We start from the raw sequence: 15,805 nt of genomic DNA on the forward strand, positions 1-15,805 counted from the left end.
ATACTGCTAATTAGCAAGTTTTGAATAAATTTACTTTCTATTTACAATAACAATATTAAAATAAGATTAACAACAAAATTGTTATGTTTTAATATAATACATTTTATACTAACAAATAATATTATTTAATTCATTGTTAAAAAGAATTTGTTTTATAATTTATATTTTTATTATATGCTGTTCTTATTAAAATATAACGTATTATGTAAGATAATAAAAAAGGTATTATTAGTGAATTTTATCTTGTATAGGAAAACAGTAATAGCATTGATAATACAGTTGTGTATTTTTAATAGATAAAAATTGCTTGACATTTATATTGAAAATAATGATTAAGTTCAATCTAATTCTAAGTGTAAAAAGACTAAAGTGCAAAGAAATTCTTTTTTCTTAGTATAAAATATTAACATAAATTTTATTTATTCTTTAATTTTGTTTATGTAAAGTGTACAATAAAGATATATTGTAATAGATATATGACAAATATATTGTAACACATATTGAAATGTATGTAACTTAAAAAAGACACTTATAATTTCCTTAAATAGTGGTGAAATAAATAATTGTTATATTATAAATGAAAATTTTTAACATATATTTATAAAATTTTCAATATATATTTATAAAATGAATTTTATAATTTATAACCATAATTTTGTATCCAACATAATCCATCTACCGATGATAATTTTGGACGATATTCTAAACCTATATATCCATCATATCCCTCTTTTTCTAAAACTGAAAGAACATACTTATAATCTATTTCTCCAGACGTATCAGGTTCATGTCTATCTGGTACTTGAGCAATTTGTACATGTCCTATAATATTAAGAAAATTTATAAATTTCACACGTGCATGTACGTAGCATTTAAGATAAATCACATACCTATATATGGTAAAAGTTCCTTAATGTTTTTTGTAATATTGCCACAAATATGTTGTAAGTGAAAGATATCAAGCTGTAGCTTTAAATTTGTCTTATTTATCTTCTTTACCACATCCAAACCTATATAAAAAATATTATATTAATGACTTATTTTATTAAAATTAGCTTTGTATTAAAAAACTACCTTTTTGGAAACTATTCATGTAATAATTTGGTACAGTGATATTATTGATAGGTTCTATAAGAGCTATTATTTCTTCTTTTTGAAATTTTTCCACTGCATATAAAAGATTTTTCACATACACATCGTCATTAGCAGTTGTTATTTGATTTACTTTGCCTGACATTATGTGAATTCTAGGAAAAGATCGTATGAAAAATAAATAAAAAAATTATTTGTTAGAAAAAACGCTCATTAATGGTATTGATCAATTCAATCAATTTCTTTCACCGTTTACAATTTAATGCTTTTGCATATTCTATTGTTACATCAATACTTTTTTTAAAGTTTTCTTCTTCTCCTGGTATTGCTGCAAACCCTAATTCCCCTTTCGAAACATCACCTATTATAATAAAATAAATGTTATATTTCAATATAGAATGATTTTTCTTCATTATTTTCGTCATTATTTGTATAATGCTTTACATTAATGATACAATACCTGTAAATACATTTATAAGAATTTGTTCAACACATGCATTTTTTTTGGCTTCTGATATATCTTTAATAGAAATACCAAAAGGAAATCCACTTTCTACTGCTTTAAATCCAGCTTCTTTTGCCAATTTATATCTTTCAATGATAGATGGTGCTTCCATAAACATAAAAGATAAGTTGGGAATAAATTTGAGACTCATATTGCTTTTATAAAGGTTCAGGAACCTGTTTACTATACTGAAAGAGAATACTGCTAACCACTGAATATTTCTCACATTATATAACTTATTTTTATATTAAAAAATTATTATCACTATGATATGTGGAATTAAGAACTAATTTTTATATTTTCAAGAAAATACATTTCATATTTTCAAATATAGAAAAATAATTTTTATATTTTTAAATTTTTATTAAATAAATTTACAATATTATATATATTATATATATTTGATGGCAGTTTATTTCTTTTTTGCCTTATTTTTGACACAAGAAAATTTATTATTGGTTAGTCGTGATAATTTATTATATCTATAATGCTAATCTTGACGATAATCACGATATTTTTAAAAATGTTATTGTCGCTGAAGTATAATAAATGAAAAACTAATAATAAGTAATATAAAAATATATTGACTATAATAAAATATATAATTAACATTTAATTTTTTACTCATATTATGCAATTAAACATGCACTTAAGCATGCAATTAATTTATATTGTCCTTATCGCACGCTGTTGCCCTCTGTCTACCGCGCGAATATGTCTGTCCTTGTTCCATGCTATCGCCTTCTTTGTCTACCGCGCGAATATGTCTGTCCTTGTTCCACGCTATCACTCTCCTTGTTTATCGCGCGTATGTGTCTGTCCTTGTCCCACGCTATCGCTCTCCTTGTCTACCGTCCGATTATGTTTGTTCTTGTCGTACGCTGTTGCCCTCCTTGTCTACCGCGCATTATGTCTGTCCTTGTCGCACGCTAATGCGCTCCTTGTCTAATGACGCTAGAGACCCTTAGCTTGGGTTCTATGTTTCTTTTAAGTATAGTTTACGTACATAAAAAATGTTTCAATTTCGTTTACATTAGTAGTACTGACAATAGTGTGCGCATAATTTCTCGTAAACTATAGTGAATATTTGATTCAGATTTATTTGCGAACGTAATTGATAGCATTATCTTTGAAATATATGCTGGTAGAGTGCAAATTTGTAGCGTGAAAAGTTAAAATTAATTATTTTCCTTATATGGTTATAGAGCGTTTAGTTCCATCGGTCTGCCACAACACGGCGCTAGTGTCTGTTACCCTGTAGTGATTATGATAATTTAAATTTATATCACAATACTACAAATAAATAATAGTTCCGTAATTAATTTTAGTTGTTTATATAAAAATATTATCAATATAACAAAATATACAATTACTAATAATTTAATGAAGATTACATAATGAAAGTTAAATAACGAATAATTTCTATGAATGAAAATTAAATAACGAATGAAGAATTTTTACTATGGCTACAATATATATAAGTGTCAGTAAACATTTCCATGGTGATAATAAAATTAATAGCTATTTTTAAATATTCTATTTATATGAAATACACATCTCGACGGAACGATTTAACGGAACATGTCGTTGATCTAAATTCTTCGAAGTAGAGGTCGCTACAACCCCGTAAAACAAAGAAATTTTCATTTGCGAAAAAACCTAATTTAGCGAAATGAATTGTGAACTTTTGCGATTGTATTAATTAGACCCTTAGCTTTCTTTTCATACCTAATTTGACCCGCAAAATACAGAAATAAGTATTTTTGTAAATAATTAGTACCATCGAGTTACCGCTAGATGGCGCCACTATGTCCATTTTCTGACAGCTGCACTAATTACGAAAAAACCTAATTAAGAGGAATAATTTGCGAACTTTTTATATGCCTCCTTAAAATTAAGCTCCCCACTTTCTTTCTATGTGTGTTTTGTCCTGAAAAAACGTGTGTGTAAAAAGTCGAATTTTTTGTTCAATAGATCGAAGGATGTCCTTGTCGCACACTATTACTCTCCTTGTCTAGCGTCATTAGACAAGAAGCGCATTAGCGTGTGACAAGGACATATTCGCATGGTAGACAAAGAGGGCAACAGCGTGCGATAAGGACAACAATATAAATTAATTGCATGCTTAATTGCATAATATGAGTAAAAAACTAAATGTTAACTGTATATTTTATTGTATTCAATATATTTCTTTGTCTTCAGTCTTCGTCACTTCGGCACTTTGGCGGACACGTGTCAGCCACTTGGCGTTCGTGTGTTAGTGCGATCAGGATTTAGCTACTAACGCAAGTAGCTCACTGTATCCGTTATTGCATTAGAGTTCTTAAAACGGGTCAAAAATGACTCCGGTACAGTAGGTGGAGTGTTAAAACTTTAAGTTAATTAACAATATTTTTAAAAAATTATAAAATAATTTTACTATATAAAATAATGCAACATATAACTTATAAGTATGTAATAAGTAAATAAATGAGGCAATATTTTTTTTGTTTGACATAAAGTTTAATGAAAAGCTGTTGTAATATAATATTATAAGTTAAACATAAAAATTAATGAATAATTAAATGTTTCATTTGTGTATATATGACATTTACTTTATGTATTATCATTCGTCATCATCGCGAACACCACCGCCTGGTACTTTTGGTCCTCCTGCACGCTTTGCCATAATAATTTGATTGATTTTAAGTACAGTGCATGCAACGCCAACAGCATATTTTAAACCCCATTGTTTTGTTAAGAATAAATCCAAAATTCCAGCTTCAACTGTGTCTATAAGACCTGCTTTTTGCTGTAAACAAATATAATTTTTTTTTAATATATTTATTATAAAGTTTCACAAAAAATTTAAATAAATACATACGTCAATGTCAAAACCATAATTCTTTTTACTTTCTTTATGGGCAGCATAAAGCTTGGATAAAAGTTCAGAAGCATGACTTCCACTATTTTCTGCTAGGGTTTTTGGGAAAATTTCTAAAGCCGTTGCAAATTTGCGTACTGCATACTGTTCTAAGCCTGGTAAAGTATCTGCATATGTACTAAGTTGTGCAGCTAGTTCAATTTCCGTAGCACCTGCGCCAGGAACAAATCGTCCATCTCTCGTTATTCCTTTGAACGTATTAACTCCATCGTCAATAGCTCGTTCAATATCATCCATGTAATTTTCCGTGGATCCCCGAACGATTATAGTACTAATACGACTATCTTTCCCATTTATTGTAAACTTTACTATCATAGTATCTCCGACTTCGTCGATATATACCGAATCTGCATATCCTAGTTCTTCTTTTGACGGTGGAACCTTAAAATAAAAATGATTAATTGAATCTTTGTATTACATTAAGGAAATAATCGTTGTAGGAAGATTTACCAATTTTGGAAGTGCCGTAGCACCAACAGTTTTACATAATCTCCTAATATCAAATTTGCTAGGTATACGAACAGCCATTATATTGTACTTGTTCATGTAGTGTAAAGTCATATCTCCAAACTTTCCTCCTGAAACAATTACAGTAGCTCCACTATCAGCAATTGCTTTTATTTGAGATTCCAATAAGGATTCCTCTCCTCTAGAGAATTTCATCAGTTCATCTGCTGTTTTTATTAGTACTGTTCCTTTTGTTTCAGTTTGTATAATATCTACTGCACAGGTATAGACAGCAATTTTGGCATTATCTTTCCTTGTAACGTCTCCTTCAACTTGTCTCTTAAATACCATTCCTTGTACAACTTCAGAACTAGATATACCACTGCCTAGTATTTTACAAACACGTACGTTATCCACATTGAAAGTACTTCTCTTTGGTAAAATGGATACACAAGCCTGCGCAACAAGAGAAGTAAGAGGTTCCTCATTTCCATACTGTTTGCTCATAATAGCTGTCTTAATTCCCACTTGTATTTGCTTTTCATCTCGATAATCTTTTACTTCATAACAAACTAATGTTGGTAATATTTGCAAAGCTTTTTCTAAGGAAGCTTCATATCCTTCAACTATTTCAGATGTAGTAATTCCCTAATGTATAAAATATTTATTTTCTTTTAGTATATCCATTGTGAAATTAATAAAGTGTATCAGTAAATGTTACCAAACGAAGTAATTCCTCTGCAGCTTCAAGAAGTGCCCCAGCAAAAATTATCACAAAATTAGTACCATCACCAACTTCTGCTTCTTGCATTTTCGATGCCAGAACTAACAATTTAGCAGCTGGGTGTTCAACTTCCAATTCATTAATAATTGTGGCAGCATCATTAGTGATAAATAATTTTTCGATATGATTAATTATCATTTTATTCATGCCATTTGGACCATACGCAGTTCTTACAGTTTGAGCAAACTGTTTGCATGCTGTTATATTTCCATATACTGCTTCTTCCAAACCTGAGAAATACTTGAAAAGAAAAAGCATATTCATTATAAACATATTTAGTCACCTAGCAATGTCTCAATATTTCATAAATTAAAATAAATAAAAAATAAGAACTTTGAGCTTATAAGTTATTAATTATATTTAAAAAATATATTTAAATTATTACTAATTTATATACAAATTTTTATACACTAACAGTATATAAACCATAAACCAGTTGCGGATAATACAAAAAGATAAGTAAATTTAGCAATATCTTTAGCAATTACATTTTTTAATATATTATAGAAATGTAATATTAAATGAATAACTATGTCCATAAAAGGAAATATTTGATGGAACATTGTGTCATATCCTATCCAAAGAAAAAAAAACACATTTTTTGATGATGTGATATTAGCTTAATGATACAATTTAAAAAAAAAACATTTTGTACTTACGCGGGCACCTTCTTTAAGCATTTGGGCCATACCCGGTGCCTTTGGTACGTGTAAAGCCATAGTTTATTTTTTTTTTTTTGTTATTATAAAAATTTGAAAACCCTTACACCACACGTGCGATTCAGAATGAATACACTAATTTAACTTTCCGTCAAAAATGATAGAATCCAGATCTTTCCTTTGAGACTGCTATTATGGCGACATCTCTCTGTAATAATTGTAATTTTACAATTAGAAACATTTGAATGCAAATTAATATACTTCTTACATTTAAATATCAAGTAAAATATTTTCTAAATAAATGGTCGCGATTTAATTCATTTTGAAGAAATATTTCTGTGTAAAAAGTTAAATTATATATGTGTATATAAAATATAAAACTTCTATGAAAATCAACCTTAAGGGATAGGCTTAAAATACAAAAGTGACAAAATTTAGTGGCATGCAGGAAAGTATAATTTGTGTGAAGTATTATACTGTATGTTACAAATTGACGGAGATTCTTATTAAAAATTGGTAAACTTCATTTTATAGCTTTTTAATACCTTAAAATGTTGTGAATGTATAATCGAAAGAAATTTAAGAATATTTTAGTATTCCATAGAAAATTCTGTTGTCTTCAACTGTTATGGATATGGTGACCACTAATTTACAACAACAACGGCAAATCACGGAGCAGCTACGTCGTGAAGCTGCTTTAAGACGAATCACAGTTAGTAAAGCTGTTGAAGATATCATGAAATATATCACAGAGCACGAACAAGAAGATTATCTTTTGGTTGGTTTTTCATCACAGAAGTCGAATCCCTTTCGTGAAAGAAGTTACTGTACCATTTTTTAAACTTGCATGTTTAAGATGAAAAGCAAGTCATTTTAATTTCTTCTACTAAGTATTCTGATAGGTTTAATTTATTATATTGTTAAAACAAAATATCATATCCACCATCAATATTGAAACGTTTGTTTAACTATCTTAAGTTGATTTGGGTCATCGTTATTATTGTTTCTGTGCATATTTTTAATATTTGTTCAATGTAAACATCAGACTAAAATTAGTTTTGCATTCAGAGCTTATTTTTGAAGAATCTCATATATTTGCTAACACCTTGTTATAATTCTATTGGCCTATAAATTACCATAAAATATATACGCACAAATTACTTCTAGTGTTATCTACATATATACAATATAAAGTATATATGCAATATAAAATATTATTTTCTACAATGTTGACTTTATAAACCATAATATTTTTTAAATATCATAAGAACATGTTGCTCCATAAAGTATATTGTAATCTATTTTTAATTCAATCCATATAATCAAAGTTGAAATTTCAAATGCCTAATGTATGTTCAATGTACTTTTGTACAATTTATTTTGCTAACTACATATGCTTATATAAAAATGCATTTATAAAAATCTAAATTGTAATACAAAATAAAGAATGTTATAAAAATGTAGATTTTATTGTTATTATACATCTATCTTAATGATGTTTAACAACATTAAGAATTATTTATTTTTCAGTTCAAAATATACATGATATTGTGATTGTTGCATCATATTAGAAAAGACATTGTGTGAATTGTGTACTTATAATATTAACAATTTAATATATTAAAATTATAATAATTACATTTACAAAACATCTTAATATCATAAAAAATTATAGACACAATAATAACTTAAGAATGTCAATGAAAGAAAAATTATAACCATAACCTGGAATTTCATGTGAATTATTATTATAAACAACGTGTATAAAAAAAATTGACAAAAAGTATTTATTACATAAATGTTCAAGTAAACTTACTGCTTATCTTCAACCTGTAATTTTCTAAGTAAGTACTTAAAAAAATTGATTTGTTTAAATAATGAGATAATGATATATAAAAGATATATTTTATTTATAGATATGTTTTCAATTAATTTGGTAACTTTGGATAGTTATCAATCAACTCCACTGTCAGAGTTAGATGTAACATTTTCAGATTTTCGAGGAAATGAAATTAAACAAGTTCCAGTTATTAGGATATTTGGATCTACTCCATCTGGTATATTATAATTTATTTATGCAGTATTTACTAATAAATATTTAAATAATAATTATTTGCCTTTTATCTTTAATTAAATTAAGGTATAAAAACATGTTTACATATACATGGAGTATTTCCATATATGTATATACCATGTATAATAAATAACAATGTTGATAGTTATATGTATAAATTGGCAGCAGCAATAGATTCTGCAATAAATGTATCTTTGAAATCTGCAATGTTTAACACTCAACATGTTTATAAAATTCAAAAAGTTTCTGGAATGTAAGAGCATTAAATAATATTAATATATATAAGCAATTATTTAAAATTATATAAAATTCTTTTTTTCAGTCCTCTTTATGGATATCATGAGAATGAATATTCATTTTTTAAAATTTATTTCTATAATCCAGCTATGATTAAACGAGCAGCTGATTTATTACAAGTATATTATTTTTATTTATAATTGTTTTTTTTCTAAAGAATGTAGAAATAATAGGAAACATTTTGTTTTAGAATGGTGTTATACTTAGTCAAAGTTTACAACCACATGAAGCGCATATACCTTTCATTTTACAATTTATGATTGATTATAATCTTTATGGTATGAGTTTAATAAATTTAAGAGATGTTAAATTTAGACAATGCCTACATACAAAATCAAAAAACGATTCTCAAAGTGAGAGCCCAATAGGTTTATTTGATTCACAAAAATATCTGCCTGCATTTATTGTTAGACAAAGTACTTGCAAATTAGAAGTAGATGCGCAAGCATGTGAAATACTTAATGGACAAGAAATTCAGATTGGTTTAGATTTAAATCCTGGTATTGCGGCTATTTGGAATGAAGAAAAACATAGAAGAGAAAAAGAAGGTTTAGAAAATGTTGAGTCACAATTTTTGTATTCTAATACTAGTGGCAGAATTTATGACCTAACAGAGAATGATATTTATCAAGAAGAAAAATTAATAAAAAGATTGCAATCAATATCACAGGTATAGTTTTAATATTACAGGTTTAATCAAATTTTTACATTAGAAGGATACAACTTAATTCATTTATATTTTTAGATTAGTGAAAATGTAACACCAGTAACATCAAAAACATATAGTTATCCTTTAGAAGTGGATAGTGAAGATAATTCATTTAGTGCTTCATACATATCAAATCACTTTAAACTATCAATATTAAATAATGAAAATAAAAATAAAACATTTTTGAATAATGACTTATTAGAATTTGATAAATCTGAAATAAGAGAAAGTTTACCTCAAGATAAAACAATAGAAAACAGTATTTGTAAGTGATTGTATAATATATGAGATTTTTTAATAGAAATTTTTTTTGTTAAGATTTTTATATTTAAAATTTTTACTTATAATATATGTATGTGTGTATGTTTAGTGGATTTTGAAGATATGTTCTTAGTTGAAATATTGGCTGACTTAAGGAAAGAAAATGAAGGAGAAAAAATTATAGATAATGATAGCATGCTAGGTTCTCAATTTTCTATGCTGAATAATGAAATTAAAGAAGACAATGAAGATGAGGAAATTGAAGATTTGAATATTACAAGTTTAGATCTGAGTAGTCTTAGTTCATGGAATTCAATTATCACTGAAAGTGAAAGTAAAAAGACAGAAGATTTCAAACAAACTGAATATGTTGAAAGTACTTCAAGAGATCTTCCTCAATATGATGGTCCAAGTGATTTGAATTTAAAAAATAAAAAGCAATTATCACGAAGACTTACTAAAAATGAAATAAATAAAGAAATAAAAACATGTGCAGAATTGGACAATCTTGCATTATATTTCAACAATAGAAGTATGATATTAAATGAATTTATAAATATTCAAATAAATTTTAATCTTTTACAAACTCAATTAATGGTTCCATATGAAATTCTATTTGATATTAAATTACCAAAATATTTTAAATTTTATCAAAAACAAACTCGAAAAAATAAAAATAAACATAGAAAAATGTTACAAACTACTGAAAAGAAATTATTATATTACAGAGATATAAATATATATAAATTAGATCATCAAGACTTAGATGTTTATGATGTGGATGAGATTGAACATAAACTAAATAATTATAAATGTCTAAAACATTCAATAGATTTTGAAAACAATCTTGATCGAATTAGTTATAATAAATTATATGTTATTAATAGCGTTTTAAATAAATTAAACATACCTGCACTTGATGGTAATGCTGTTAACACTTCCAGTGATTCTGAGACAGATCAAGATATCACTATCAACAAGGAAGAAAAACGTGTTTGTGTTTATAATAGATTGAAAAAACGAAGGCTTGAATTTGAAGACCCTAATTTGCAATCTCCTCATAAACGACGTAATATTATTAGAAATGTATCAGATGAATCATACCATACTCCAACTAAAGCAAAATTGGTGCATAGTCCATGTTCTATTTCAACAAAATATTCTCCACTTAATATAAAAATAGTATCTCCAAAAATAGATAAAAATATCAAAAATATTGAATCTTCTAATTCAAAATCTATTTATAATATTTTAAATCGAAATACTCAATGTTTATCTGAAGACGTAAATAATTTTACTTCAGAGCCAAATCAAGGTAAATAATATATTATTATTATAAATTATATTTTAGATTATTATTTTACATCATCTGTTTCAGAATTCTTTACACAAAGCAATACTTCAAACATTAATAAAACAAGCACAAATATTCTTAAATACAAAGACAGGTAAATGTTACAAATATGATTATATATATATATATTTTTTTTTTGATTTCATAAATGTATTATTTGAAATTTAATTTTATTATTTGAAATTTTTAATTTTAGTAATGCAAGAGTACACAAGGAATTGATTGATTTAGAAAAAGAAGATAGTATATTAAAAACAAATTTTGAAACACAAGTTATTCCTGCAGATAACAAACAAATTCGTAAGAAATTAAGTTTTATAAATGTCAGTAACAAAGAAATTACTTCTATGAAAGATGATATAGATTTAAAAAATTTATCTCCAACACAAATAATACATAATACACATAAAAGCAATGATTATATTAATATTTTATTTATGGATTCTAATCGTGGAAATTCTATAAAATTGCACACAAAAGAAAATGAAAAAGTTAATTATGAATATAATTTACCAAACACATCTAAAAATAATGTAGATTTTTACTTAAATAATACGTTAAATAAAATGCCGTTGATGCATAAAAATATAAATAAAACTGAAGATGAAGATAAAGATGAAGATGAAGATGAAGAAAATATTTGTAATATGACATACACACAATATCTTAGTAGGAAATTAGAATTAGAATCAAATATCCCAAGTGTCACATCATTAAAAAGTACAAGTGATACAGATATTAAATTGATTACTATTACTACTAAATTTAATCCACCAAGCAAAGAAAGAATTATAAATTCCATGAAAACGTATGATATCAAATCAAAATTAGACACACTATTTTTTAGTAACAAAATTGACTTGCTGAAACTCAAGCAAAAAGAAAATTGGAGTAATAATAATATTCACAAAATAATTCCATTTAAATGTAGTTTAGATAGGATTACGAGTATTAAACTGTGGCGTCGAGTAAGAATAAATGAATTTTATCCATCTGGATCAAGTATAAAATCTTGCAATATAAAGAAAGTTCTTGCTGGATACAATACGTTAATAATTCATCCTCTCATTCATCCACCAATATTAAAAAATATTAAAACTTGGTTACAAGCTAAAAAATATTTATTAAAAAAGAATGATAATCATGAAGAAATAAATGATAATATTAATGTTCTAAGAGATGCAGAAGAAAGCAATATACTTAAAAAAAGATTTATTGACGATCAGTATACGAAATCACAAAGTTCTAACAGTTCAGAATATTTAAGCAAATCTAATAATTTTAATTCTTCTTTACAAAAAATGCTTGAAAATCCATTATTATATAAAAATAATGATACACCACAACATTTAGGCATTTCATACGGGCAAATCGAATATAGTCTAAAAGAACATAGTAATAATATTGAAAATGAAAATCTTCAAAATGCCAAAAGTCGAACAGTGGTAATTGTTTCTCTTTATTTATAAAATAATACTATCATATCAAATATTAAAATTTTTTTTAACTATTACAGTACCAATGTCTGAAAATATTAACAGTAGAAATACACGTTATTACACGTGATAAATTTCTTCCTGATCCAAATCATGATCCAATTGGTGCAGTATTCTATGCTATTCACAATGATGTTCCATTATCTTCAAAAACTGAACAAATAGAGCATGGTATACATTAGAATGAAAGTCTATTTCTTTTTCAATTATTTTTTATAATCATGAACTATGATATTGTTTTAGGTGTTATTCTTGTAAATTCATCCATCAAAAATACAAAAGTAAAAAATATACATTCAACTAATACATGTATTACATCGTACGTATCAAGTGAAGAGGATTTATTAAATAGCCTTATAATATTAATTAGACACTGTGATCCAGATATTTTAATTGGTTGGGAGATAGAATCTCTTTCATGGGGATATATTTTTCATAGAGCTTCTCATATTGGACTGAATGATTTTACATGGCAAATTTCAAGAATTTTGGTTCCTCCAAAATCTAAAGGACAAGTATCTGATAAAGATAATTTTAGTGATACAAAAATTCCAGGTCGAATTGTCCTTGATGTTTGGAGAATAATGAGACATGAAATAGCATTATTAAATTATACATTTGAAAATGTTATGTATTATGTCATGCACGAAAGAATTTCATGCCCTACCTTTCAAATTTTAACTGATTGGTGGAATCATAAAAATGTGACAATACAATGGAGAGTTATTACTCATTATGTCATACGAGTTGTGGGTACATTGAGGATATTAATCCATCTTGATATTATTGGTTTGTATTAGTCATTATTCTTTCATTCTCTTTCACATAATGTAATGTTCTTATATTATACTTCATTAATATTTTAGGCCGTACATGTGAACATGCACGACTTTTTGGAATACAATTTTATGAAGTATTTTCAAGAGGCTCTCAATTTCGAGTTGAGTCAATGATGTTGAGACTTGCAAAACCTTTGAATTACATTCCAGTTTCACCTTCTATACAACAAAGAGCACAAATGCGTGCACCTGAATCTCTACCACTTATTATGGAACCACAGTCTGCATTATATACTGATCCATTGGTTGTCCTAGATTTTCAAAGTTTATATCCAAGCATTATTATTGCTTATAACTATTGTTTCTCTACATGTTTAGGTCGTGTAGAGCATATTGGCCAGTAAGTATAACATTAGTATTCCTATATTTATAAAAAAAAAATATACAAATATACAAATATATCTTTATTTCTTCTAGTTATGAACCATATGAGTTTGGTACAACTACATTAAAAATAAAAAAAAATACTGCTCAAAAATTATTAGGAAAAATCAATTTTGCACCTTGTGGTGTAGCTTTTGTAAAACCAGAAGTACAAACAGGAATATTACCACGTATGCTTACAGAAATTTTAAATACTCGATTAATGATAAAAAAATCTATGAAACTTCATGGAAATAAAAATCAGGCATTACAACGTATTCTTCACTCACAGCAATTAGGTCTTAAGTTAATTGCAAATGTTACTTATGGTTACACAGCTGCTAATTTTAGTGGCAGAATGCCTTGTATAGAAGTATGTCAGATATATATTACATAATATTTTTATGAATTTTTTGCAAATTAATTATAACTACTATAAATTAAGGTAGGAGACAGTGTTGTTAGTAAAGGAAGGGAAACATTAGAACGAGCAATTAAAATAGTAGAATCTACTTCTAAATGGGGAGCTAAAGTTGTTTATGGTGATACAGATTCATTATTTATTCTTTTACCTGGAAGATCAAGAGAAGATGCATTTACAATTGGAGCTGAAATTGCTGATGCTGTTACTGCAGCTAATCCACCTCCAGTGAAACTCAAATTTGAGAAAGTTTTACAACCATCAATATTACAAGTAATATTTTATTAATATATAACGAATAAATTAATACATATAACATTCTATAATATTTTTTCAGACAAAGAAAAGGTACTGTGGTTATATGTATGAATCTCCAGAACAAAAAGAACCTGTATATTTAGCAAAGGGTATTGAAACTGTTCGTAGAGATGGCTGTCCAGCAGTAACTAAGGTAAATAAATTAAAAGCATTTGCAAGATACCAAGTGAAAGTATTAAATAATAATTTTAATTTCAGATACTTGAAAAAACACTAAAAATTTTGTTTGATACAAAGGATCTCTCCTTAGTAAAATTATATGTCACCAGACAATTTGATAAAATTTTACGTAAAAAAATATCAATTCAAGATTTAACATTTGCAAAGGAATTTCGTGGCTTGAATGGTTACAAAACCAGTGCTTGTGTACCTGCATTAGAATTAACACGGAGATTAATGCGCAAAGATCCGCGTGCAATACCTCGTACTGGTGAAAGAGTTCGATATGTTATAGTTGCTGGGGCCCCAAATCAACCATTAATTCAATGTGTACGAACTCCACTAGAAATAATGTTAGACGAAAGTTTAAATCCAAATTCGATATATTACATAACAAAAGTTATCATACCGCCACTTAATCGGTGTTTAAATTTAGTCAACGTTGATGTTAATGCATGGTATAATGAATATTGTATTTTATATTTTTATTTGTAGTTTTTGTTTTGAAGTATTGCTTTTTACTTTTAGGTATGCAGAAATGATTCATCGTCAAACACCTAATAAAGCAATTAGTTCATCTACGAATAATCAAAAACTAACTATTCGACAGTTTTTTAGTACCATAGTATGCGCTGCTTGCAAAAATCAGACGCAAAAAGATATTTGCACGAGTTGTATGGCAAAGCCAAGTCAAACAATCACTATTTTACATGAAAAGTTAAAATGGTTGGAACGTACTCATTACGAACTTACTACGGTACATATGAAGTTTTTATATTTTATTTTTTGATATATAATTAAAAGATGTAGGAATGTAATTTTTCCTTTCAGATATGTCAATCTTGTACTGGTTATTTGGATGAACCAAAATGTGAATCTTTAGATTGTCCAGTTTTGTATCGTTTGATGCAAGCTCAAAGAGATCTCGTCCAAATACCTTATTTAAATGACATAATTCGTAATAATGATATTTTCTGTATAGGAAGAAAAGGCATGAAATATTAATTTTCATCTGACATATTATATCTGCATATTTTAAAAAAAAGCGTGTAAATTAAATATCTACTTTTTATTATACATTCGTTGTACGTTAATTATCGTAAT

General features: G+C 26.8%; 4 protein-coding genes across 6 annotated transcripts; 2 read left to right on the forward strand and 2 right to left on the reverse strand.

The window, feature by feature from the left end:
* Positions 1-578: 578 nt before the first annotated feature.
* LOC122530512 (putative hydroxypyruvate isomerase) lies at positions 579-1,865 on the reverse strand. The gene is made up of 5 exons (XM_043657546.1): positions 1,553-1,865; positions 1,342-1,453; positions 1,075-1,247; positions 891-1,010; positions 579-822 (listed from the first exon to the last, which is right to left on the reverse strand). Exons 1-5 carry the CDS (start codon positions 1,746-1,748, stop codon positions 635-637), a joined length of 789 nt encoding a protein of 262 aa, XP_043513481.1. The 5' UTR covers positions 1,749-1,865; the 3' UTR covers positions 579-634.
* A 2,215-nt stretch (positions 1,866-4,080) lies between these two features.
* LOC122530450 (T-complex protein 1 subunit theta) lies at positions 4,081-6,609 on the reverse strand. Its single transcript, XM_043657410.1, has 5 exons — positions 6,411-6,609; positions 5,689-5,991; positions 4,971-5,615; positions 4,461-4,901; positions 4,081-4,388 (listed from the first exon to the last, which is right to left on the reverse strand). Exons 1-5 carry the CDS (start codon positions 6,468-6,470, stop codon positions 4,203-4,205), a joined length of 1,635 nt encoding a protein of 544 aa, XP_043513345.1. The 5' UTR covers positions 6,471-6,609; the 3' UTR covers positions 4,081-4,202.
* Positions 6,610-6,776: 167 nt separating this feature from the next.
* LOC122530542 (guanine nucleotide-binding protein subunit gamma-1) lies at positions 6,777-7,790 on the forward strand. 3 transcript variants are annotated; one of them, XM_043657615.1, is made up of 2 exons: positions 6,777-6,926; positions 6,986-7,790. In XM_043657615.1, exon 2 carries the CDS (start codon positions 7,039-7,041, stop codon positions 7,249-7,251), a length of 213 nt encoding a protein of 70 aa, XP_043513550.1. In that variant the 5' UTR covers positions 6,777-6,926; positions 6,986-7,038; the 3' UTR covers positions 7,252-7,790. The 3 variants fall into 3 exon arrangements, with proteins under 3 accessions (XP_043513550.1, XP_043513540.1, XP_043513535.1); XM_043657605.1 differs by having other exon boundaries at positions 6,778-6,926; positions 7,015-7,787; XM_043657600.1 differs by having other exon boundaries at positions 6,788-6,926; positions 7,005-7,778.
* Positions 7,791-7,956: 166 nt separating this feature from the next.
* On the forward strand, positions 7,957-15,760 carry LOC122530559 (DNA polymerase zeta catalytic subunit). The gene is made up of 18 exons (XM_043657627.1): positions 7,957-8,254; positions 8,327-8,467; positions 8,551-8,737; positions 8,807-8,900; positions 8,972-9,451; positions 9,527-9,755; positions 9,861-11,066; positions 11,130-11,199; positions 11,302-12,550; positions 12,622-12,772; positions 12,845-13,390; positions 13,468-13,780; positions 13,858-14,176; positions 14,249-14,497; positions 14,562-14,675; positions 14,741-15,159; positions 15,230-15,458; positions 15,533-15,760. Exons 2-18 carry the CDS (start codon positions 8,329-8,331, stop codon positions 15,704-15,706), a joined length of 6,168 nt encoding a protein of 2,055 aa, XP_043513562.1. The 5' UTR covers positions 7,957-8,254; positions 8,327-8,328; the 3' UTR covers positions 15,707-15,760.
* Positions 15,761-15,805: the final 45 nt, after the last annotated feature.

Source organism: Frieseomelitta varia, unplaced genomic scaffold (assembly GCF_011392965.1).
Source record: "Frieseomelitta varia isolate USP_RPSP 00005682 unplaced genomic scaffold, Fvar_1.2 scaffold_135, whole genome shotgun sequence".
Classification (NCBI taxonomy): domain Eukaryota; kingdom Metazoa; phylum Arthropoda; class Insecta; order Hymenoptera; family Apidae; genus Frieseomelitta; species Frieseomelitta varia.

Coding starts and splice junctions, on each gene's coding strand:
- LOC122530512 (XM_043657546.1), bottom strand. CDS start 1,748: ATGAGTCTCAAATTTATTCCCAACTTATCTTTTATGTTTATGGAAGCA. Junction 1,248..1,341: donor AAAGCATTAAATTGTAAACG/GTGAAAGAAATT, acceptor ATCTTTTCCTAG/AATTCACATAATGTCAGGCA. Junction 823..890: donor GGAACTTTTACCATATATAG/GTATGTGATTTA, acceptor TTAATATTATAG/GACATGTACAAATTGCTCAA.
- LOC122530450 (XM_043657410.1), bottom strand. CDS start 6,470: ATGGCTTTACACGTACCAAAGGCACCGGGTATGGCCCAAATGCTTAAA. Junction 4,902..4,970: donor CTACGGCACTTCCAAAATTG/GTAAATCTTCCT, acceptor TTTTATTTTAAG/GTTCCACCGTCAAAAGAAGA. Junction 4,389..4,460: donor ATTATGGTTTTGACATTGAC/GTATGTATTTAT, acceptor ATTTGTTTACAG/CAAAAAGCAGGTCTTATAGA.
- LOC122530542 (XM_043657615.1), top strand. CDS start 7,039: ATGGATATGGTGACCACTAATTTACAACAACAACGGCAAATCACGGAG.
- LOC122530559 (XM_043657627.1), top strand. CDS start 8,329: ATGTTTTCAATTAATTTGGTAACTTTGGATAGTTATCAATCAACTCCA. Junction 11,200..11,301: donor ATTCTTAAATACAAAGACAG/GTAAATGTTACA, acceptor TTTTAATTTTAG/TAATGCAAGAGTACACAAGG. Junction 12,551..12,621: donor ATGCCAAAAGTCGAACAGTG/GTAATTGTTTCT, acceptor TAACTATTACAG/TACCAATGTCTGAAAATATT.